The sequence below is a fragment of the Bacillus rossius genome, chromosome 5 (genome assembly GCF_032445375.1).
Source record: "Bacillus rossius redtenbacheri isolate Brsri chromosome 5, Brsri_v3, whole genome shotgun sequence".
NCBI classification, from domain to species: Eukaryota; Metazoa; Arthropoda; class Insecta; order Phasmatodea; family Bacillidae; genus Bacillus; species Bacillus rossius.
In genome coordinates this window covers 14,495,321-14,522,432 of record NC_086333.1, presented here as the reverse complement: position 1 = coordinate 14,522,432, position 27,112 = coordinate 14,495,321, and the positions used below count along the sequence as shown (strand labels likewise).

The following is a 27,112-nucleotide window of genomic DNA, read 5'->3' as shown; positions in this document are numbered from 1 at the left end:
ATCGGTGCTGTTGAAACAAAAGGTTGTAGGAGCAATTGGTGCCTTCTGGAGCCTTCGATTTCTGAAGCTGTATCAAAACATCAGCGTAGATACTGTAGCAAGGTGTTTACCTTGAGAAAGAATGCTAAACGGTATGAGAATATTGATTGTGTTAAAAACCACTACGCAAAATGATAAGCTGTAATCGGTGTATCAGGTTGTTAACGTGAATTGACAGCTTAAAAATACATGGTAGAACTTGTAAAGCCAAGCCCACTTAAGGCATAGAGGACATCGATGGATCCACTTGACTAAAGAAGAGTGATCTGCATTACGACAATAATTTTCCTTGTCCTGAGTGTGATGGTATTAGCTCACCCGATCGTACGAAGAACATAAATTGATCGATGCTGATGGCTTTGAAAAGACTGAAACTAATGGAAGTAACAACACCGTGAAAAGTGAGAATACATTCAAGCCGATATTCAGTAGATCCACCATACTTTGTAAAAAGGAAGTATGAAGACTATGAAGACACTTCGACATCAACGATAACGAATTCTTAAGGTAATCTGGGTGAATACGATGCCTTCTACGGTGATTGCTACAGTGACTATGAAGCTCGTGGCGTGATCGAAGACTGTGCTGAAGCAGCTAAAGCAGGCAAGATCGAAGACTGTGATGGCGGCTTGAGATCAAAACGATGGAAATGACATAATAAAATAAATTATCCTGATCAAGCTTGTGATAGTCACTGACACGATGACGAAAGTAACCTTGCGGCTGGTGTTAAAACGGAAGTCACCGGAGATAATAATATTTATTATAAACGTACAAGGAAGATGAACATAGCAGAAGAGATTGATTATACCTCATGGGACGATCCTAACATATTGGTTGACCAACTAAGACTGATGGTGGCATGTGTTCGTAGAGGAAACTACTCGCATATCGATTAAGTATCGTCCATACTAAAAGAACTGCGGAAAGATGGCTACTAACAATAATAATTTGTTTAACTGTCATGCATGTACTATTAAAAAATAAATGAATTATTTATATTTTAAAAAGTACGTTTTACTTCTTGTATTCTGATTTCCAACTAAGCATGTGTTTCCGCTACTGTATGTGTGATCATTCCGTTTCCTGTGTGTACGTTCCGTTTCCTGTGTGTACGTTCCGTTTTCCTGCGTGTACGTTCCGTTTTCCTGCGTGTACGTTCCGTTTTCCTGCGTGTACATTCCGTTTTCCTGCGTGTAAGTTCTGCGTGTACATTCCGTTTTCCTGCGTGTAAATTCCGTTTTCCTGTGTGTACATTCCGTTTTCCTGTGTGTACTGAGTTCATGTACTATATGTCTGACATTGTCCATGGCCCGGTCTTGCGATCCGAAGACTCTTGGTGTATATGTATGGATGGTTTTGTACGTGAACATTTTAACCCTTATCCGGAGACGTGGGGTCTCCGTGACCCCAGCAAAACTTTAACTTGCTGCCACCTATGTTCAGTTCAAGGCTCTTGCTTGTGGTGCCATCTACCTTTCGCTTGGATATCACATAGTCTCCTCCTGCAGTGTCAGATTTGTTTACGCTGTCTGGTGCTAGATATCAGGTTGCAAAGATAACTTGGGGTCGTAGTGGCACCACGTCACCAGATATGTTTCTATCTCAGAAGTGATAAAATGGCTTCTAAACGAACATGTGTGCGTGTGGGCGATCCAAATTATGACGAAACTATTTCTAAGTGGTTGAAATATATTTTTAGTGACTTAAGTGATGAAAGTGTGTGTGGAAAAGCAATGTGTGATGATTACAGAGCAAACATGTGCAAATACTGTATAATCTCAATTTCAAACAATGTTCGACTAATATATTTTATGTAAAAATGCCATTTTCAAAATATATAAGTATGCATGTGCTTTCTAGTTAGCTAGATTATATATTTTGTTGTGGTTGAAGCATTTGTTATGCAAGGAAAATATTTGGGGGGAAAAAAGTAATTTATTTTTGTTGGGAAAATTTATCTGTCATAGATTTTATTAAATGTCTTATTATTCGTTGAAGTTTTCTAGATTTAGTTTTGTCACTATATCTATATTGAATAGCAAATAAAACTTTTAGGCTACCAACTGCTTATTTTTTTTTTTAAAGCAAGTATTACAAATAGGCATTTTTAGATTTATTTGAGCAAGCTCCACCGGAAAAAATTGTATTTTTTATTTGGTAAATAATCATTTACTAATTTATTTTTAAATTTAATTAATAAGTATAAAAAATGCATGAAATAATTTTACATGGAACAAAAATAATTTCTAATCAGTTAAATTCTACAAAACATTTTGGGGTCTGAGGAGCACCACGTCACCAGATATGTCAAATATTTTCACGTCTCCGGCTAAGGGTTAAAGGTTAATCTAAATATCAACAAACTAGACTTTCATGTTATGCATAGCGGAACTGTATTTATTTTGATGGTCAGGTATATTGTCTTGAGTTTATTTTCGTAGAGTGAATGATTAATAAATTCCACGAAAGGTAATGAAAAAAAAAATAAAATATGTTTAATATTTAGTTACAACTGTCACTGGTAAGGAATCGAACCGTGGACAGGAACTGATCGATTCGATTTGTAAATTAATAATTGATTTTTTCGGTGAATTTTGGATTTTTTCCCACATTTTTAGTTATATAATTACATGATTTCAAGATGAAACCCAAATTTTAAGATGTGGGGCACCTCAGTAATTATAAATGATTACTGCACTGCAGCAGGTTAGAATAAAACTAGCATGATGGTAAGACGAGTACTTACAAGATTGGTGTCTTCCAGCAGACGAAAACAAGATGGTGGCAATGACCACAGGCGGTAGCTCCTGGTATCATGTACTGAAAATGAAATGATGGCTCCATGATGTACGACAAGATCAAAGTCAAATATCAAGGTCAAGGACAAATTTCAAGTTCAATGTAAAATTTCAAGGTCAAGTTCAAAGTTCAAGGATAAGGTCCAAGTTCAAGGTCAAGGTCCAAGTTCAAGGTCAACGTTCAAGGTCAATGACAAAGTTCAATGCCAACAGACGAGGTTAAAGGTATGGTGAACAGAAAATTATACTAACACGTCGCTAGCACACTTTAGCAGACGAAAACAAGATGACGGTCTCCAGCAGACGAAGACAAGTTGGCGGACATGACGTCATACCAGCTGACGATATGTACCTTTGTATTGGCGGTGTGAGGTCAGTCTAGGTAGATTTCGTGGAGGAAGGATCTGATGTGATTTTTTTGCTCTTAGCGGTTTCGAACCAACAACGGGAATCGATTTAATCAATCAGAATTAAAATAAGTTAATTTTTTGAGGAATTTTGGAATTTTTCCCGATTTTCTAAAATAAAAATCACGGATTTACAAATGGCGTCTAAATTTCAAGATGGCGACTACAACGGTATTTGCAACATAATAAGGATCCAATATGACGTACGTAACATAAAGTGTAACGATGACATAGTTCTCAACCAAGATGGCAGGCATAACGAAACATGCAACATTTATATAATCCAAGATGGTGACCGTAACGATATGTGCAACAGTGGTTTTTAAGATTTTTATTATTTAATTTTTTTTATGATTTTTAAGCATTTTCCCGATTTTCTAACATAAAAATTGCGGATTTTAAAGATGGCAACCATATCGATAGTTGCAACAGTTACGTCTTAATACAAGATGGTGGATGTCTCGAACAGGTAGTGCTATTATTAATTAAAATTAAAAAAATACAAGTCCGAATATGCATGTTATTTTTATATATACCTTATTTAATTCTCAGTCTGGTAAATGTCTTGATGGCCGTGCGGTTAAAGGAGTATGTTTTCCAACCTAAATATCAGAGCTGCGATGGTTTTAATCACATCGCTTCCAATGCATTTTGCATAAAAAATTAAATTTAATATGTTGATAAGGACTATAATAGCTATGGAAGGTAATGGAACATCCACCTTATGTGATGTGACAGAGCGATGTTGGCACTCTCTAGGAACAAACAACAGAAACAAAGTCGATGGTATCCAATATGGCGGCCTCCAGCAGAACAGAAAAAAATCAAGAGCGACGCTGGCGCTATCTATAGCCCGTCCCTCTCTTAGATTGCAGTACACGGCTTATTGCGCGCGCTGTTGCCAAATCTCTAACACATTACGAATTTCAGGAGATGTGTGTCTTTGTAATTCGGATCGAACAAGAAGCATTTTAAGAAATCATATCGTAATTTATAATACTTTATACTATTACACATATAAATTTGTATTAATGACACTTTTATGTAAATTTCAAATAAAAACTACCTATTGCAGACGAAAATTTCTTATAGTTTTCTTTTATGTTCTAAAAATCCCATATATATATATACACACACACATATATATATACACATACATACATATATATAAAATCACATTTTCATGGGCCCGATAAATACCGTATTTTTGGACAAGTCATGTCCAAAATGATAAATAAAATACGGTAATGGAAATTCTCGGTCGAGTAGTTATGGGAAAAATCCGCACAATTGGGTCGAAATGGGGAAGATTTTTTGAAAAACAGAAAAATCGCAACAACTCCCATAATATGAATAATATCGCATCCGTTTTAACGTATGATAACTCGGAGTACCTAATGCAAAAAAAAAGTTTTCTAAATAAATTTTTGATACGACCAGCCATAACTGCATGGGTTCGAAAAATATTTTCACCCGACAAAAATAACGTAATTGCCTTGGTAGACACCTTATCAAATCTGTTTAAACTGTTTGTAAATATCATAATTATTTTCCAAAACTTTGTCAAAAACAATGTTTGATAAGATGCTTGGTGTTGAGAAGGATAGAAATATAATTCAAAATTTTGTACCATCATCGCTATTAAATTCCTTCGTATTTATTTGATACATTTTACATATTATGTTCAAGATTAGATTAAAATATATTTTGTAACAACCATTACTGCAAGGGGAAGAAAAAATATGGGTTTAAGGATATAAAAATCCCTTTTTGTTCCAATGTAAAGAAATATAATCATCAAAATCTTCCTGTGCCTTTAGGCTGTGCCGATAAGGAATTTTTTTTAACTTTAACTTACAACAAGAATCTGTTCACACACATTTCATTCGTAGGAATGTATACGATAAATGTAACGTTAACTTGATTAAGAAATTAATAACACCACATACCTTTTAATCACTACCGCTACCGCTGACGAATGTTGATACCCCTTCCATAAGAGTAGTACAGAGCTGACCAGAAGAATGGTAAGCTTCCTTAATTGCATTGCACACACTCATATTTTTTGAAAAATACTCAAATACTTTCAACACAATCTTGCGCTCCCTCCCGCGTAGTCTACCGATATAATTTCTTTTCGGTGTTCTAACTTCCATATTTTATATGTAGCTACGTAATAAAAATAAATGTAGAAAATAAAATCACCTATGTTAATTTATAATTTGTTTGTCAAAATTATAACTGTAACGAGTCACCGGACACAACGCGTTGCTTCGTCGCGAGACGCGATACTAACTGGCAGGCTGGTTTTCAGAAATGCGTGTCTAAGGAAATACAAGGTTGACTAAGGAAGCCATGTATTTGAAATTGCTTGCAGGACAGAACCCCACTTATCTAAACACACGACCCTGTTTCCTCTTACGACGGCAGCTTGTGAGAGAAACCTCTATTATATTGCAGCGCGCTCTTGTACTGATAAGACACATCTTTAACAGCTATTTCCACGGAAACTGTAGAAGCAATTGAGATGGAGCTGCTTTTAAAAACTAATTCAATTCATTGTGAACATTTATCACGCTTTCGTCTCCCATCTATCTTTAATAGAAAAAAGGTTTTCCGCAGGTCAACTTTTTGATGTGTCAGTTTGTGAGAAAATGCATTTCAATATATTAAAAAAATTATTTATGTGAAACCTGTATAGTTTTTGTCTTACCAATTGTTCGGTGGCGTCCTAAGGCATTAATGTATTAATAAAAAAAATCTGAATGAAATACACATATAGGTTATTTTTTTTGATGTGAAACATCTCGGAATACTTCAAAACAGTTCGCAGTGAATAAGTTATGTTTTTTTAATTTTTTCGGACACTTTAAATATTGTTAAGTATTCAAAATAAGCATTGACTGATGCGCATTTAGATGCTATACAATATGAAACAAAAAATGATCCAAAAATTAAAATTTTAATTTCGTTTGATATTTGGCAACAACGCACGAAGAAGCAAGGACAGCGCTAACGGCAATCGGCGTGTGTTAGAGAGAGAGAGAATGCGCCCATTTACTTCCACACTGCAATCTAAGAGTGGGAATCTCTATAGGAACAAACAACAGAAACAAAGACGACGGTATCCAAGATGGCTGCCTCCAGTGTAACAGAAAAAAATCAAGAGCGAAGCTGGTGCTCTCTAGGAACGAACAGCAATAACACAATCGATGGTATCTAAGATGGCGGATCCAATATGTCGGATCCAATATGTCTGCCGGGGTCAAGGGCAAGTTCAAAGGACAAGTTCAAAGGTCAAGGTCAAATGTCAAGGTCACGGTCATTCAAGATGTCCACCGTGATATACTTGTCACGTTACGCTGTATCCCGTTACACTGTGTCCCGTTACACTGTGTCCTGTTACTCTCATCCAAGATGGCCGCCGTGACGTCACAATCCAAGATGGCTGACACCGATACCAAAACCAGCGCCTGGGCCCGGAGCCCTCAAACTACACTACTTTAAAACACTACTAAATCGATATCTTTAAATAACGCATTTTGGCATTCTCCACAAACAGATGCTGTCACGCATTTGACATAAGGTGTCTTACATGTAAGTATAACAAACAGACGCTACCTGGGAGACGAAGCCTCATGCTAAGTTTTGATTTTAGTGGCGTTCAGTGACAGTACGGAAGTCAGGAACGTAACGAGACGCACGTTACGTAAGAATTGTTCATCGACTAGGGGGTATATGTCTGAATATGACACTTGGTATGCTGTGGACATGTTGTCTTTGACTGCAGGCTTGTGATATGTTGAAGTAGTACCCATACCGAAGTGAAACATGTTGGTGACAGTCAGCCGTATGTATACGACTACGTGAGAGGCCGCGTGGTTACGGAGGTGCAAGCGGAAGAAGACACTGAGCTGCTGAGCTCAAGGAGGCGCCAGGCATTGCAAGGGGATGCCTCCGCAACTCGCTACCTACAGTAGTCAACCCCAATCTATAAAGTGCTCTACTCAGAAGGTTTGCTAGCAGAGCTATAGAGTCTTGCGAAATCATGATCAACTTAATATTTAGTTAATTTCATGACTTACTGCTTGTTATTTTCAAATAATTCAATTTTATCATTAATCTAACCCCTATATGCTTTACGAGTTTCCACCTTAGGTTGCGCCGAAAGGTTTTTTTTCTATAAAGGTCATTTTTATCGTCAAGAATGTGGTCGACTGGAGGCCTAGCGTCCCACGGATACGCGAAGCCCTGTGTCAGGGATTTCAGTTGCAAGGTAGTTGGACATCATGTAGAATTATTGGGACGCAATACTGTTTTTGGTTTAGGGGAACCATTCTAAACGCTCTGTAGCTTGGCTGCGTGGCGAGTACCTTGACGACGGTGCCCACGGCAGGGTCCTCGTGGATCTCCAGCGCCTCCTTCTCCATGTCATCGAGGGAGTCGAGCAGCTGTTCCGGGTTGCTTCCCTGGCTGAGCAGGCGCTCCTTCATCTCGTGTATGTAGGGGCAGCGCTGCATGCCGACCCCGCCGGCTTCCTGCACACACAGGCCACTCCTCACTCCACCTCCCACCTCGCCTTTGGATTTATAACACTTCAGAAAGTTAGCATCAACACTTTTAATCATTCCATGATGCAGTAGAAGTGAGTGGGTTTCAGTGGTGGCTCTAGAATTTACGCAGACATGGAACATTTACTTGTGCGGGGTACTAATATTTTTGGAGAGGGGCTTTACCTGCGTGTGAAGGGTTATGGAAAGGGCGGTTCAGGGACCTACCCTCAGAATATTTTGATAATAAAACTTTTAAAACCATTTTAAAACAACTTGGAATTTAAATTTCAGCGATGGTTTTGCTAATGAATCTTAAAACACTTATATAATTTTTAAAAAAAATCAAATGAATATACTTAGTTATATATGAAAAAGGGCCAGTAATTTAATGACAAAAATATTAAATTGCAGGTGCCAGGATAATAAAAGGCCTCACAGGGGCCCGGGCACTTGCCCCAATCTGCAGCCACCCCTGATAGGTTGGCTATCCTGTACTACCTTAAGTAGCACAGGTGACCAGCTCTTGTTCCTTGAACTGTTTGATGGCCCAGTGCTATCGTAGCTGAGTACTGCCTCTCTAACATAGTTGGTTCTTAATTAAAACACAAAAATAATTACTATACAAATTCAAAACTAATGTCCAAACCACAAACCTACCATGATTATGGAAGGTAAAATTGTTGAATAATATAAACAAAATTAAAACAATAAAAATTTTCATACCATAATATATCAAAACAAAATGAGTACATCAAATTGTAATACTTACTGCAAAATAAATATTTTAGCACCTCTCATTCTGTAGTGTTGTTACGAGCTTGAATTATATTAGTCATGCTACATGTATGGCTCCTCCTGGCAAGATTTTCCTTTAAATGTAGTTAATATCCAACATTCACTTAGGCACATACTATGTATGTCTCCTAATGGCACCTCTTAACCTGTCGTGTTATTACCAGTTTTCACTCTCATAAACAAGCTCCATGTGTATTTCCTCGCGGCATCGCTTTTCTTATGATGTAGTTGCTAGCCGGCATTCAAATAGGCATTATCTACATGTCTCCTAATGGCATATCTGAACCTGTAGCGTTATTACCATCTTGCACTACATGTTTCCTCGCGGCATCGCTTTTCTTATGATGTAGTTACTAACTCGCATTCACTTAGGCATGTTCTACGTGTGTCTCCAAATGGCAGCTCTCACCCTGCGGTGTTATTACAATTTGCATTATGTGTCACCTCATGGCATCGCTTTCCTTTTGATGCAGTTACTATATTACAATAAAGATAGGTCTCATATTTATTGTTACATAACAGTTTAGTAGTACAGGTTATCTATAAATAATTCCCAGTTTGAATTGTATATTATAACAGTTATTAGACTATTTACAACCAATAATATATAAAATAGGAAAATTAACCTAGTTTGTTTTATAAATAATCTATATTTGTTACTTTTGCTGTATGGCATACATACAACTTGAATTTCATTTCTTTCCAAACTTTGGTTAATAAGTCTGTGTCTTAATTCTGTCAAATATTTAGGTAGCAGCGGAAAGTAGACATGATCTTTAATAAAGCCACAAATGATAAAAGTCGCCCAGGCATTGTGTCAACTGAACATGCAGGCCAGCGAAAGTAAGCTCTGTCGTATCGACCATTAAGACCAATCCAACGTCAGTGACTTCGACGTTCAACCACTCTCGTACAAAGAGATTCCAATGGGGAGGGACTCCATCCTGTTGCCAAATTAAGTTTACAGGTTTATCCTCTATAAATTGATGAAAGAGATTTTCTTCCAACATATTTTTTAGATAAGCCCCCCCTGTTAGGGTAGCTTCAGTGAAACAAAATGGTCAGTACACTTGACTTTGGGACAGTGAAAAAAATTTTTTTTAATTTTTTATAATTTTGGTGTTTTAGAAGTTTATGAGGATGTTTTGACGCCCAAATACTAACATAATGGGTAATTACTTTCCCACTTCACTGAATACCACACAATCAAGAAAGTCATCTTTCCGCTTAAAACCTTCAAGTGCAAAGGAATAATGCACACCATAGTCATCTGGCTTTAAAGCATGTAGCAACTATTACAGGTCTGGATGCATGTGTAAACGTGTTCGTTAAAATTTCCACCTGCCATCTTTGGCAACTGAGGTTCAAGACTTTCTTTCTAAACAGATTTCTTAAGACTACAGAGGTAAGATGCTCTGACATGGTCAAAATCCTGTAGAGACCCTTTTGGTCGTCCCCTGTATTTCCCTTTATAAAAACATCCGGTCATTTAGAATTGCCTATACCAACGGTGGATGTTTTTACCACATTGGGATCACAATCGAAATGCACATTTAACTGAAATTTCAAACCCAAACTTAGCAAATTGTATAATATATAATGTTTTATGGTCTGGAGTCGCCATTTTGCATAGGTGATTCTGCAAGCGAGAAAACAACAAAGTAGTACTTGCGTATGCGCTTATATAAAACTGTTTTATGTTACATCTTATATGAGACTTTGGACCAACAGTCCACAAATCTTACAGTTTATAATTTTGAAAGCTACATCTAGGACATTATTTTATGAACATATTTTATATTAGGCAGCCGTGCTGAGAGCTATATCTTATTTCACCATTGGGATGTTGCAGGCTGAAAAAGGGGGCTGGCCTATTTATCAAGAGGTTTTGGATTTGAGACTATTTTGAGATATTCATGTATTGGGTGCAATGCTTCCTAATATTATATGTCTGTACTCTCCCATGTTAGTGTATGTATGTTATGCATTACCCACATTTCGGTTTGTAGTACAGATATTTGTTTTTAATTCGGAGATTTAAATTTGTACTTGATTATTAGGATATATATATATATATATATATATATACTAGATAATGCCCGGCATGCGTTGCAATGCCTCAATCAATTTTTTTTTGTAATTTTTTAAACGTATACTAAGCATCTCTCTTTATCTCTCTAATTCTCTATCCCTCTATGTATATCTCTATAACTCTCTCTATCTTTCTATTTATATCTCTATCTCTCTATATATCTTTCTAGCGGACCCGACAGACATTTTCCTGCCCAAATGTACTTTTTGTGAGATATGGATATGGCGGTAAGTATTTCTACGCTGGACATTTTGTATCTTCTCATTATACATACCCCTCCTCTTGGGCACGCCACTGCCGTTACCAAAAACCTTTCCCATGGTTACGCAGAAGGCAACAACAATGCAAAAGCCTGTTGCCATGGAGGCTAATTATCAACAATGCTTAGATTTTTTGCTTTTAAAGCGTGTATTTTTTTTTCTTAACTCAGAATCGAGATAAAATATCCAATTGTGAATCTAAACCATCCTCGAATCCCCGTGAACTCACACACAAAATTTCATCAAAATCGTGTACAAACAGACAGACAGAAAAAGTACTGTTTTATTATAGTAAGATAGATAGATTATTCTTACATGTTCGCATCCATGCAGTATATGAAAAATCAGCATGCATAGCCCCACACCTATAACTATACGTATCTGCTGCCCACGACTTTTTCCGCATGGAATTTTGTATTATCTTGCACCATTTAGAAATTTAAACATTATAACATAACAGTTGATACAGTTGTAGTAGTTTTCTTATGTTCACAAATGATAATTTTTCTCACCTCTATTTCAGTCTTTGCAATAAAAATGTGTTACTACCTAAATTTTGAGTAAATATGTTTCTACTTTCAAATGTAATGACGGGAAGACACTTCATAAAATGTCTTTGTAAACCACATTTACTGTTTTTTCCGTCTCGAGCTAGAATTTAAAGATTGTCTGCATTACTGACCCGCGAGCAAGCCACATACATTTCAGAGAGAGAGAGAGAGTGAGAGAAAGACACCTATTGAATGTCTATCTAACTAAATTTTTATGAGAGCTTATTTTCATTAAATAAATCATGAAATCATTCAACGATAAAAGCTGTTTATTTGATTAAGCGGACGGGTTCGCTCCAAGGAGAAAATTGACGCGGCGAGACCTCGTGGACATAGAGAAATGACACACACTCACTATTTGTGTGGCTATGAAACATGATTTTTTTCTGCAATTTAAATTGTAATATACAAAAAGGGTATTGAAAATTGAAACAAATATGGCGACACTATAAACTGTCAGGATCTTTATTTTTTTCTTACTCTCTACTTAGTTCCTTACAATAGCAAAACCTAATGGCTTCTAATAATGCTTTGCAATTTTTGCTTTTAAAGCATGTTTTTTTAGTTTTTATTAACTCAGAATCGAGATAAAATATCCAATTGTGAATCTAAACCATCCTCGAATCCCCGTCAACTCACACACAAAATTTCATCAAAATCGGTCCAGCCGTCTAGGAGGAGTTCAGTGACATACACACGCACACAAGAAATATATATATAAAGATTGAATTATGAATTATGGTAGGTAAACAGTGTATGAGTATTGTGACTGTTTTAAGAGCTGTGGTATTTTAGGATAATATTCTAGTCGATGAATTATTTCGAAAATATTTTTTCTGATACGATATTATTGGCTTTCTAATGTTGGTAAGTATTTTCTTTTCTAAAAGTACTATTTTTATAAACTTATGTCTAATTTAAGCATAGTGATTTTTTAAGTCACTTTACTGTTTGAAATTTCCCGGGACTAGGTTTCGCCTTTTCCCTTGCTTGTTATTGCGTTCATGGTTGATATTCTCTTTTGCGAATATGCTTCGCTTTGCAGTGTTATTTTTGAAAATATTTTTTTTCTTTGTGCATTAGTCATTTTTAATTTATGCAGTGGTCTCACAAACTCAATGTTTTTGGTAGCATTATGCATATCAATTTTTATGGGTACATTCGTTTTAATTTAGAATAAGTTGAAAAACATTATGGTTGGTTTACCTCTGTGGCTATGGTCTTATGGTATGTGCGGTGGATTTGTGGTTGTTGATTTTTTTTTAATTTCCAGATTGGTTTAGGAAATACAGTTTTCTTCATAATTACATACAGTTCCGGATGCTTATATAATGATCAATTTGCATTGCAACTCTTATTGTTGTTCTGAATTCACTCTATGTATCCTGCTGTCACAGTGAGCAAGTCTTGGTCAGAGAGTTACGTTTTCGAAGGTTCCTGTTAAAAGGATAACTAATTTTTTTTTTCTGGGGGGGGATGGGTTACTTTTTTTACTGTCGAATATTTGGTTATTGTGTTACCTGCATTCCACTTTATTCGGATTGTAATGGTTGTGTGGGGCTGTCGCATTCCTAGATGTTTTATTTTGTTATTATTAGATCTATTTATATTTTAATTACAAATATTGTTATTTTTATGCGCCCTTTTTTAATCTGAGTTTTAAATGACTGGGTTTTCCGTTACCAAATGTATATAACCCCTTTCGTTCACTCTTTGTTATTTCCTAAGATGTAATTTGAAATTATATTTTATTTTAATAAAAGGGTTTTAGATTTTTCATGACATGCTATAATTTTATTTTAATGTTTATTTCTTTTTTATTGTTGTTTTATTTGTGATTTATAGTTTTAAAGGAAAATTTATTTATTTTTTATAGCTATAGATTATGATGATAAGAAGAACGTACACTTTGAACTCACATGTTCTGCAATTCATAAACTTGATGTATCATTAAGCTATACATTTTCCTTTTAAAGTCTGTGGATACTCTTCAAGGGTTACTATAAGTGTGGTTTGTACAATAATGGTTATGTTTCGTGGATTGGCTTGGATTTCTTTTCTGTCATATGTTGTGGTATTAGAATTTATGATTGTTGGTATTAAGTACATTTATCCTCTGTAGTGCAACTAAGTATTTTGATGAAAAAGAGTGTTTAGTTGTAACTATATTTCCCTTTATTTTTCTTTATTCAACTCTATTTCTCTCTTTCTCTGTGTATATATTTAATCTCTCTTTGTATTTCTGTCCTATCTTTCTCTCGGTCTCTCACTCTTTCAAGGTGTGTGTCTGGGTGTATGTGGGTGTATGTGTGTGCACGTGTGACCATTGTGACCTGCCTGGTCGTGGTCCTCTCTTCTGAGCGAGGCTGGCTGCTCTCGGATGACCGGCTTCAGTCAAAGGGTGCGCGGAACGTCACCCTATTTCTGGGGGATGCATTAAACCATCAGCTAAAATAGGCAACATCTGTTGGGGGAAAGTTCAAGTGGGAATTGAGTCGTCGGCGAGGTGTGGCATGCATGCTCCAGAATGTAGCTCTCCCTCGATGGGTTGCTGGGAATGTTCGTCTTTGTATTGCTCTTGGTAAATACTATAGTTAGTTATCGAGGTACATTAGTGATGGGTCAATAGTAGTGATAGGTCAAAACCTAATTTTATCGAATCCCAACCTCAAAGTCGATTCCAAAAGAGTAGGCTACCTGAAATGTATCCATCAAAACCAAATCAAGGTTTCAAGGGTAAATTTTTTTTTAAATGTGCAAAAATTGTATATGTTATTAAGGTGTTAAGACATTCAAATCCTTAACTATTTGGTTCACTTACCAAAATATTCCGAAATCAATTTAAAATATAATTTTTTACCTAATTACACATAAAATGAACAATATCTTAGCAAAAACTAAGAGAATAAGCCCAGTAGACTTCATACTTAGCAGTGTCCAATTTTTTAACTTACTTCACTCCCTCCCCCCAATAATTACCTTCGAATAATTTTTGTCGAATATCGAATATTTCGAATATTGAGGATTTTATAGGATTTCAGTATTTGAGGATTTTACTCGCCCATACATAGTAGTAACACATCGTGTAGTAAAAAACTCGTTTTCTAAAGTTTGCATGTACTGACATTTCTAGTTGGCCGTGTGCTGTTTGTGCAGGTTTTTCACAACCTACTATAATATTATAAACGCGAAAGTTTGTAAGTATGGATGGATGGATGTTTGTTACTCTTTCACGTAAAAACTACTAAATGGATTTGAATGAAATTTGGCCTACAGCTAGCTTATAACTTGGATTAACACATAGATCCCATATTAATTTGAAATTCCATCCCTAAGGGAGTGAAAAAGTGATAATTTCATTTTATAACAGAAAAAACCATAGGTCATAGACATACAAATAGTGAGTGAGTGTCATTTCTCTATGTCTGACACACGATCATACACATAGTAAGGTCTGGCAAATTAATATTTTTCTCCTTGGTGAGACCAGTCAGCTTAGTGGAGCTCGCAGCGGCTAGCAAAATAAAGGCGCTAATAACAGTTTTGTTCTTAACTTCGTCAATAGATAGAGTTACCTTGAATTTTAAACTCACCATCGTTTGATGCGTTTGTCATGGCTTTAATTTTCGTTTGTTTGTGCCGTATGCGTGCCTATACCATTCATCCGATTGCGATGAAATTTTGAGAATTTGTTATGCGCATGCCCATGAAGGTTACTGAGACGGTATAATTTTTTTTCAATAGTTGGAGCACGAATCGTGTCAAAAAATTTGTTTATTTCATTTTTATAGCGGCACTTCATCTGTTTTTGTTGTATAAGTGCGCACGCATGACACAATTTATTTAAATATAAAAGAGAGACAGAGATAGAGGGATATATAGATATATATAGAGTGAGATAGAGACGGAGAGATAAGTTGAGATAGAGCGAGGTATAGAGAATGAAATGGGTTAGATAAAGAGATATACCTATAGATGTATAGAGCTATATAGAGACTTATATATATATTGAAGATATGGAGATAGTGGGAAATATATATGTAGATATAAAGAGATAAATAGAGATAGAGAGATACATAGATGTATATAGATGTAGATAGAGATAAAAATTATATAGAGAGTTGGATAGATGATTTTTATATGTGGAACTACTTCAAACATATAACAAAACAAAACTGAATGAGGCATTGCATGCAGGCCGAGCATTAGCTAGATAATGGAATATTTTCAATATTAGTAATATTTTTTTTTTTCAGCTTTTTCTATATTGCTTTAGAAAGTCTAAATTACATACAGACCAGGTAAATAACTATAAACTGGCAGAACAACGTCTGTCGGGATCTGAAAGTGATATAGGTTGGCATTCAAATTAAGAAGACAATTACTAACTACATCTGATTTCGAAAAAGGTCCCCTTCACCCTGTGTTCAGCCCGGGAAACGCCGGGTATTGCAGCTAGTAGTCCATAATGCCTTGATGTGTGAGGCTGGCAGGTGTTTTACAAGGTGAGTTTTTAGATAGTTTTTTAATATTTTTAATTAATAATTCCATTTCTAGACTGTTCCCTACCTCCCCGGTATTTTTCTTTCTCGGGTGGGACATGTTTCTACATATAGTATGCCGTAAACATACCCTCCCCTACAATTTTTTCTTGACATCAATATTCTCTCTCCATATCTCTCTTCTGTCTCTCTGTACTCTGTATTTATTTATTTCTCTCTCAATCTTTCTCTCCCTGTCTATATATTTCTTTCTCTCTGTCTTTCTCTATCTTCCTCTTTTTCAGGCGGTGGCATACTCTATTTACTGCTTGCCTTTAGCACTCCTTGTTGTTTTCTCTTTACATCTCGGTTCCCCCTGCTCTGACAACTTTCACTGCCGCCTAGATAATGTTCCCCTTGTGTTAATAGTCTGTACTGTTAGCAACTCTTTCACTCTCTCTGCCTGCTTTCGCTTGCATTATATTGTTGTAAAACATTTTGAGTATTTCTCATAAATGGGTTGGGAGGGGTAAGGTGAAATGGCATTATTTGTATCTCCTTAGGGTACCATTTTTTTTTTCAAATGCAGTTCTTTATTGTGTAGCATAACTATTTTCCGAATAATCCCTTAAGCAAATTATATTTTAGAGATATCGTGTACCATGTTTTATAACTGTTGTCGAATATATGATATTTTATAGCTTACCCAGTGGCCCTACCATGTTTTGAAAAATCCCATCTATGGTTGCGTATTTTTTATAAACCTTATTTAATCTGCTAATAGCAAATTGTACTGTGGTCCAGTGTAAAGCAGGTCTGCCTTCTAACATTAGGATCACTCTAACTGATATGGTTTTAATCCCAAACCACAACACCGCAGATTTTATGATAGTAAAAACCATTATGTAATATGGCTATACTAGTGCTTCGCAATGGTGTGATATAAAACTATCTGTGATGTCAACCAAGATGGTGGACATCTGTAGCCGACACTAGCACCACCTGGCAGCAAGCAATGGAATCAAAATGGCAGTCACGAAATCATACAAATGTACATCGACAGCTGGCGATCTCTGCCGGCGAAACTGTGTGACGGGAGGGCAGTTGTATGTGACTAGAACGGCATACCATAATTTCTGTTCGCAAAACATACTGTGTACGATAATTTATTTCTGAATCCACCCACATACCATGATTATCACACCCATGCACCATAGTTTTGTAATGCGTGTCATAATAATGTGTACCAAAATAATTGATTCGGACTTGTGCGCTGTCCCTACTGAAATGATCCATGTGTGTTCACCCGGCATATTACTTTCCTTGTGATGACTATAGACATGATCCATGTGTGCCTCCTCATAGCAGCTATTTCCCTACGATAAAGTTACGAGCTGGCGTTGTCTAAGTCGTGCTCCACTTGTTCGCGGCCAGACGCATCGAACACCGTACATCGCCAGCCTACCACCCCTGGGCTAAACAGACTGAATGGCAAATTTAGAAACTGAAGCTTCCAGATGCGGCACCGAGTCGGAGAAGACCACACGAAATGAGAAAAGCAGCTGGCCAAGTCCCTTTTCGGCATTCGCCAGCAGCCGAATGCGGTCACCTGCATGGCCTGGCAGAGATGGTCCAGACCGCAAACTACCCTTGCCAGATGAGTTGAAGGCGCATGGTGTGACGGAATAAGATAAATACCTGGAGGAAAGGCAGGCAGGCGTGCTCCAGAGATGGCTGCCACACGTGACCACCAGCAGGAGTATGCGCAATAAATCACTGCAAACAACCAGGCCCACCAAGGATATGCAACTCACCGAACATGTGCACGTGAATACACACTCATTTCTGACATGCAGCGGAATTTCTGTAAGGGACTGAGACGCAATGGATCACACCTCCTGTGATACTGCACCGGCTGCATAAAATCCATCGAGATAACAGGAAGCGCACAGTGATCCCGAGGACCTGGTGCATCGCTGGCGGGGATAGCTGCCTACTACTGAGAGAGCACCACGCAAGTGCACCACTTGTTCTGTGTGCTACCTGCCCGGGATGCCGACAGCCCGACAGTTTATTGAAGGAGGCGCAGGTGCGGGAGGCCGGCAGACACACGCCAACCGGACATCACAAACACAAGGGAGTAAAACATTTCAATAAATTAGATAGTGTGGTAATTCTATCTATAAAAACGTTAATACATTACACTTATATACTTTCATTCATGCTATTTTCTAGAAACACATTTACGAAACGTTTAAAATAAAACAATATATGGTAAACTACTTCTACGTGGTATGTGTTGTGTTCATTGGCATCAGCACTAGCTTGTATTGTTAGAATTCGCCACATGGCTGTGGTGGATCGTACTGCATCTGCAGCAGCCAGTAGAGCTTCAGTTGGCACCAGAGTGACAGATTATTCCGACCTTACGGCCGGCATTCTCACGTTCCCCTCCCACATATGCGCCCTAATAGGATAGTAACAGGGGAGTAACATTCCAGTTCACTTTTCATAAACATTCCAGAACTTTTTAAAAACAGAACTGTTAGGGATCGCTCCCTTTTGTTGATCGGGAGGTTATTAGTGCTTCGGCAATGACCAGTGGCTGGGGCCACCAATCCAGCATAGTTACCGCATCAGCCCTGTTCCTCACTCAGCTAACCAGATAGTTGGCTGTGTCCTGAGCCCTAAGACGTTTTCAGCCACCAGAGTGACACAGCGAACTGTAACAAATCGATTACTTTAGGGACAGCTCCGAGCCTGACATTCTGTAGTGTTTATGCCACTAACTCTGAATCACTGCCATCGGCTCATTGGTGCTCATTGGTGCTCATTGGAGGCCGGAGAGAAGATCTGATATATTCTCAGATGAGTGCAAATTCTGTCTTGGTGCCAGCGATGGCATTAGGTTGGTAAGGAGAATGCCAGATAGGTGCTTGGAAACAAGCTGTCTGTGGCATCCCTGTACCTACAGCAGGAGCTATGGTAGAGGAGCGATTTTCGTTGACAGCAGGAGCATTCTCATAACTATACGAAGAACCTCGACAGCGGCTTCGTACATCAAACTGGTAATTGAACCAATTTTTATGTCATTTATTTGTATTATCCAAGGGGGTGTTTTCCAACAGCTTAACGCTCGTACTCATACTGCTGCTCTACAGAGTGTCAACCATTGCATTGGCCTGCGAGATCACCAAACTTCTCACCCATTGAGCACGTATGGTTTTGGGGAATACAGATACAGTGTCATCCAACACCAGCATAAACCGTTGCTTATTTGACTGACAAAGTGCAACAGGTGTAGAACTCCATTCCACGTACAGCACTTGTACGACGCAATACATTATGTTTGCATGCTTGCATTAAAAATCGTGGCGACTACAGCCTGTTATTAATGCTCCACCATGTAACATGTCTTCTCGTGAATACTTGATCATGTGACTTGGAAACATTAACCAATTAAATATGTTGCCTAGATAATTGCATTCCTTTAAACTTATATCTTCTTGGTACTGGTATTTCATTTTTCACAAGCGTAGTTTGTGTTTGCTTTTATTAGAAGTAGTTGACACAGGAAATAAATTTATTTTTATTTAAATAATACAATTAATGTTACACATTAAAATTGTATAACCATGAGTTGATAACGTCGTAAGAATGTTTGAGAAAACTTAGTAGTTTAAGAATATTTAATTTCTAAGTTACAATATGTAATATTGTTAAATTACATAGTATTTATTGCAGTGTATGACCGTTATCAATTACATAAAAAAATCGTTAAAAAACTTATATAATTAAATTATTGTTGACCCGGAAGCTGCTCCAACTTCCGGATGGAGGCGAAAGGGGGGGAATTGTGAAGAACATGATCTCTGCAGCAAGAGGAAGATGAGTATTGGGAAGTAGTTGGATTTATGTGGAGCCCGTGGAGCCCAGAAAACAAATGTTTCAAACTCTACAAAATTTCTTTAAAACAAAATTTTTGTACAGTGGTAAAATATAATATACTTAGTAATATATTGAAAGTTACCGCTGTAGGCCTTGTATGTATCATAGAAAACGTGCAGTTAAGTCCTAGACAACAGCGACATACAGCAGCCTTTTAAAATGCGTCTCATTTACGCAGTTTTTAATGTAGACTCTACTTAAACTTACCAAAAGAATCTATTACGCTATTATACACATTTATGTTGGATAAATTTCAAAATGTTCATATTCAAGGTAATATATAAATCGATTAAGAAATTAAGTAAGTTTTTTTTTTATCTCAATCAAGGATATAAAAACCCGATTCACATAAAAATAAAGGATCACTGACATAATAATCACTTAAACAATCGTTTTTGCATACTTTTTAAGTTTTAAAACTGCGTATATTTCAAGAGGCTAGCGTAATTCATTCCATTGCTAGAGCGTTCCAAGCAAAGCAGTGTTGTGTACGTACTGCGACAGTGTTACAGCCGCAATGAATGGGGTCACCCGCTCCCAAGAAATCGAGTTTTTTCATCTCCGCAAAATTTGACGCTAACGGAAATTTAGTACAGTATTATATCAAAGTTTCCTAGTAACATGTGAAAAGTTTACCTCCGCAAAACTTGTGCGTCACACAGAAAAGTGCAGTTAAGATTAAAATAATATCTTTGTGATCGCTCCACAATATTAGATTATGCAAACATTATTATAGTAGACCTTCTGTAAACGAAACAATATCTAACTACCAATATTTATCTACATGATAATATTGAAAAAAAATTTCACTTGCTTTACTAAAAATGCTATATATATAATAATATTGAGAAAAAGGGTTTTATTAAAATTTAAAGGGAATGGAAATTTATATTAAATAAACATTAAGAGCCCTACGTGAAAATCGAACATGTAAACGTTTTGGCATATTTCATAAGATTTAAATTTGTTGATTTGATTTGAACACTGAAGCGTTCCGAGTTGCGTAGTATGTACCGTACTACGGCGGAGCTGAAGTCGCTCGGACTGGGATGAATTTCGCTCTTAGGAAAAGGTATTTAAAATATGGAAAAATGTACCATAGATGAACTTTTTTTTCAGTGGCAGTATAAACTATTCTCAGTAACATATCAAACATTTAACACAGCAAACTTTGGGATTCACATTTCTAAAATATAATTTCAATAGTATATTCTCAGTATGGACACCATAATTATCGAAAAACATTACTATACATGGTAAAGGTGAAAAGAGATACAAAAAGCAGAATTTCCCAAAACAAAATAAATTTACTAACTTCATAAAATTGGCCATCAATGTTGCGAGTAACGCACGTCGCGCAGGCTGGCTGCGACCGGAGCGCCGCCACAGGAATATACAGGGATCCCCACATATTTTAGAAAGACCTAACTTAGAATTCTTTAATAAAACCATAGAAATTGTAACTGTCATAAGTTAGAACTATCATAACTTAGAAATATGCAACCTCAAAGTGTCGTAACTTAGAAACACGTAACTAGTAAACACACAAATTATAAAATTCATAACTTAGAAAGTTATAACTTATAACTATCGCAGCTTAGAAACACGCAACTAGAACTGTCTTAACTTAAATAAGTAGCTTAGAAATACATACCGCCGAATTATGTTACTTAGAATTTTGGATGAGAAGCCATAAGAATTTTGAAAGGGCTGTAGTGAGAAATATTTTTGTTACTCTCTCTACATTCAAAGATGCTCTCTTCGCGTTTATTTTTGATCTTTCTGTATAGTTGAAGCTGTCCGTTCCATGCATAGCTAAATTATATAAGCGAATGGTTTTCTAGCAACATATTTCGGTTTTACATGAATAATTTGAAATTTATTTTAACAACAAACAGTGTTTTTGTTTGTTTGTATGCTTAAAATAAGTAAAGTGAATTTACATTTGAACATTAAGCTGAATTCACTAGTTTTACTAAATACAGGTAAAACCAAGAACTTTTTAAAAAAATATATCTTGCCCATCTCTAATGACCTTGCTGGTGAAGATACTTAGAACTGGAAAAAAAGTGCTATTAATGAAACATTCATTATTTAATTTACTGCTGTTGTTACGTCATAAAGTATTCTCCTCTTCAAAGGTAGGTTAGTCATTTATTTAGTACAAAATGTTTCCCTTTATTAAAAGTAGGAATAAGCTTAATTTCTTCAGAATATAGCTCTATAGTGAATGTATGTAAAATACATGTCAAAACAATGAGTGCGAATGCAGGTAATATAGAGAAATCAGAAATAATAATGTTCAAACACATGGTAGTTATTGAAGCTCTTTAAAATAATTAAGTTAATAATGGTTGCAAGTTATTGGTATTATTGATGAAAAAAATTAACTTTCCTTTTGCATAAAAGAAAACAAGTAACATTTTACTGTTAGTTTTGAAACATTACTACACAAGCGTTGTTTACTGGGTATACAGAAAACGTTTAGCCAGATATCCGATTCCAACGTGATAGCGAGGTCATTAGAGATGTGCGCGGTTTCTTTCGGGGAACTTTGGGGTAAAATATCAAGATTAACCTAATTTGAACCAGAAGCCTTCCGTTGCATTTCTTGAGTACCCCTCATTTGTTGAAGTATGGGTATTTTATCAATTTTAATTTTTTTTTATTTCTCTATGTTATTGTTCACAATTTTTTTTCCTTCATATTTTTAAACTATATTGCAAAAACAATTTTCGTTGAAAATATACATATTTTTAATGTGTTATTATATAGTTATATAAAACCTTTTTTGACTTACATAAATATACCAAGGTATTTCCCGTTTGTATGATTATTATTACCAAGGATTTTTAGAAGTCTGGGAAAAATGTCATTTTGTGCTCTTCCGGCACGCAGAAGTTTTGGCTGAGTTCCTATTTCAGCGTGACTAGTGCAGCCGAAAATGCGGCTCTGTGTTGGCTGTCCAGATTGCCATTATATCTGCTCGGTGTGATCTGGATCACATTTGAATTAGGTTTATAACTCACTCTCTCTCTCTTTCTTCCATCACGTAAGATTTTAATGTATTTGATCTACGGACTATTAATGCCTCATTAAATAAGTTGTAATGTACGAGCTACGGCAAAATAATTTTTTGAGTTAAGTTTTGGCGAGATACTATTTTTCATCCAGAAATGATAAAATTATTTTTGATTTGGTTTTTAATACCATAAACTTTTAAAAAAAGACTAATATTTTAATGGTTTTCATAAAGAAAATTTCTTATTTTTTATTAAATTTATTCTAAAATTAAGAATTGTGTAAGGTGATCCAGACAAAAATTTTAAGCTCTATTGCTTTACACCCAGAAAATTATTTACTTGACTTTAGTAAAAACATTCACTAGTTCATCGCCAACAGCTGTTTGGGGAGGGGGAGTGGCGTTATGTAACAATGAGTCAACTAATAGTTTTCTTGAGAAAACTGCTGTGTCGCAATTATTTAATGGGAGGTCAGTGGCCCTAAATACTAACGCATCACATTTACCTATGTGTTGAGAGTTAGAGATTTGAACCCAGCAAACGATAAAACACAAATTTATGTTTCGGAGTTCTCTATTGCATTAAACTTTCACAATTAAGTTACCCGGTAAATTATTTTATTGTTGTAAGCTGTCCCCTGTTTATCCTTCCACCTGGAAATGTAATTATTAGTCAGCAAAAGAGGATAAAAATGTTATATTTTATAAAGCTTTTTTTTTGTACTTTCGTAAACAAAAGTTTTTATGGCCTGTAAATGTTTAAAAAGCAAAACTTTGAAACCATACCACATAAAAAAATTAACAAATGGGAACGGAAGAGCGAGGAAGACCATCGTTTTAATTATTCTTTACGAATCTGTGCAATCGGGCGTACCCCTCTCAGAATATGACGCTACGCCATAGCTTCATATACTTACGTATACAGTTTCTATTATGATCTACTTGTATAGAAATTAATTTTATCTGGACATTTTGTCGCACTTATGAATATTTAAAATGCTAATGAAATTAAGGTGCCATGAAATATAAGGTGTGCCGTTGTGCACTTGTTGTGTGGGCATGCGCCCATTATTGCTTATATATGTTGTTTAATTAAATGCAAACTGGGAGGCTACTTTTTTATTATATCTTTTTGCAATACCTAATTGTTTTTTTTTTTACTTTTGTTTATTTGAAGTATAATGAAATTATTATTATCTTAAGTATCAATTTGTAAGAAATAATTGTTTTTGTATAAAAATCTTTTTTTTGTTAAAATATATTTATGTCTTTGTTAAGCTTTGTGGATTTAAAAGAAAAACATATGGACTTCAAAAGACTTTAAACATCATAAATTAATTTTTCCTTTTGTTTATATTATTATATTGTGGTTAAGATTAATTATTGAGTTATTGCACTTAAGTGCAGGAAAGTGTAACATTTTAAGTTTCTCATCTCTACGTATTGTCATATCTATGGCCAGCTTCATATTGGAAAGGAAAAGGTAGTACTTTCCTTTCTGTTTTTGTCAGCCATAATGTAGACTTCAAAATTTTTGTGATCGTCACGTATCCATCGACATCCATGTCGAAAGTTGTGTATTTACTACCGCATTAGGTGAGTTTTACCGCCTTTTCCCCGGGAATCATTGTTTTATAATTATTTATGGGATAGTTTTATTTTTTTGTTGTTAAAAACCTTGTTTAGCGGTCCGGGTGTTGGCGACCTCTCGCTGCCCCATGCCTGAGGCGTGATCCATAAGCTTCGCCCATAACATCTGGGCACCCCAGGGCTTGTCCCGTGGTTCTACGGCGTTGGGAGCCGCCAACAAAATCCCAGGAAAGTTTTCGACGACTAAATCCTAAGCATGCAGCATGGGTAGTTAACCTGTTTCGGCCACGCGTATCTTCTTGCAATTTCATCGACTATTTCATCAAACTACCCCTTTGGCATCGTAATCTACATTTAATTCCTGAGCAATATTTTAATTCTTTCTGTATCTTAAATTTATGTTAATTATTTTGAAAATGTAACTAAGTAATAATTATTTTGAAAATGTAACTAAGTAATAATTATTGTGAAGATGTAACTAAGTAATAATATTTTTTTTGGGGCCCCATTTTTGTTTTGACTGTACGAATACTCAATTAATACTCTTTATCGTGTTTTAAATAAATATGTTTTGTTATGGCTGACCCGATATCTGTGTATTTTATGTTGCAATTACCTAACCTTTTTATTTAATTTCTTATCTAAGGTAGGTTGCGGTTATAAGGCCCACCAGGAAATAAGGCCCAGTTGTTTTTTTAAATATATCCCGCCAAAAATCTTGCACGCTGAGAAAGCCGTCATGAAGCTACTAGTAGTGCTATCTAACGACAAACTCATCAACTTCGTAGTCTTCGTTGTGTTCAGTATACATCACGTCAAAGAAACGGGAGGTGAGTGTTTGCTTTATTTTATAAAATTTCTACAGAAAAGAAGCTCTACATTTTAATCAATATATTAATAATAAGTTAAGGTAAGATAGAGTGTATTAGTGTACTTTATTAACAATGCAATCATGCATTGAAATTTAGGTTAAGACTATTCCTCTTTTTTGTGTTGAATAAAACAAAAATGGCGTGCTAACAGGAAATAAAGCCCAGTGTTATTCGAGGTGGGCCTTATTACCTGCCATTGGTTTTAAAAAAATGTTACACTTCACGTACATGAATTTCAATTCTAAAATAACTTTTGACTATTGTTAAGTAAAGTTTTAATGAATGTGATTAGTGTAAATTTTAAAGAAATCTTTTTAATAAAATATAATTTCAACAAAACATGTTAATCTCTGTCCAGATATATTAATTTTAATATTTAAAAATCTAGAATTTAAAGAAAATATGACAGTTACTGCTGCCATGCTTCGATTTTTATTTTAAACATGAATTTCAAATAAATACTTAATCACTATCCGCAAGTAAATTCGTTTCTTGTTAGTGGCCACACATTTTTCTATCTACAACATGCATAGAAAATAACTTATAACCAACACTTATTGTTTGATGTATCAAAAATAAAATTGTTGTTCCAGATTATTGAACAATGGGCAAGAAATGCATAGGACTGAGAGCAAAGTGGGACCAATCTACGATGCAAGAAGCTCTGAGGTTACTATCACAGGGGAAATCGCAAAGGTATGTGGAAAATAAGTTGGGTATACCACGCAGAACCCTGAGGAATCACATAAAATCAGGGTCATCTGAGCATAAGCTGGGGAAACGATGCATTCTAACAATTGATCAAGAATGTGACCTAGAGAAAAGAATAATACGCTTCTGTGAAATTGGATTCCCACTCACACCGGTAATTCTACGCAGGTGTGTTTACAAATTTGTTGAAAAGCACGGTATTCCACACCCATTCAACAAAGAGGAGCAGCTAGCAGGTAGGGAATGGTACCGTTCATTCATGCGCCGTCATCCACGTCTTGCTAACAGAAAAGCACAATCATTAAATCCAGCTAGAGCACAGAAACTGAATCGTGTGATTGTTGGCGATTATTTCACTCAGCTTGCCGACACTATTGATACTCTGGATTTAAAAAGTCAGCCGCAAAACATTTTTAACATGGACAAGAAAGGGGTTAGACTTACGTTACATCATCAACAGTCAGTATTGGCACAAAAAGGAGCAAAGCGAGTGCATCTTGTAGCTCAAGAACATGCGGAAAACGTTACTGTTGTAGCATGTGTGAGTGCTTTAGGCCAAGTGATACCGCCAATGATTTTGTTGAAGGGTGTAAGGTACAAACAAAGTTTTAGGTATGGATTGTCGCCTGGCTCAGCTGTGGAAATGACAGGAAAAGGCACTATGACAACCCAAGTGTTTGTTAAATGGTTAGAACATTTTAGTAAATTCAAACCTCCCGGCCCTACACTGCTCATTCTTGATGGAGCAAAATTTCACCTTGACATTTCAATTGTCGATAAAGCTGAAGAACATGATATTACTCTGTTTTGCTTGCCGTCCAACACGACTCACGAGCTTCAGCCTTTGGATAAGGCAGTGTTCCGGTCTTTTGAACACTACTGGGACCAGCAGCTCCTTTTGTTTTGGGAAGAAGATCCCGAGGAGCCAAATAGGAAGCTTACTAAGGAGACTTTTTCTCATGTATTCACTCCTGTTTGGAGTAAATGTAT

At 36.1% G+C, this 27,112-nt stretch overlaps 1 protein-coding gene across 9 annotated transcripts in view; it reads right to left on the bottom strand.

The window, feature by feature from the left end:
- Positions 1-27,112, bottom strand: part of LOC134531601 (proton channel OtopLc) — a 620,588-nt gene that overhangs the window by 513,674 nt on the left and 79,802 nt on the right. For all 9 annotated transcript variants that reach the window (XM_063367341.1, XM_063367335.1, XM_063367337.1 and 6 more), the window contains exon 2: positions 7,621-7,785. In XM_063367341.1, coding sequence (XP_063223411.1) covers positions 7,621-7,767 — 147 coding nt within the window. In that variant the 5' untranslated portion in view covers positions 7,768-7,785. The remainder of the gene's footprint in view (positions 1-7,620; positions 7,786-27,112) is intronic.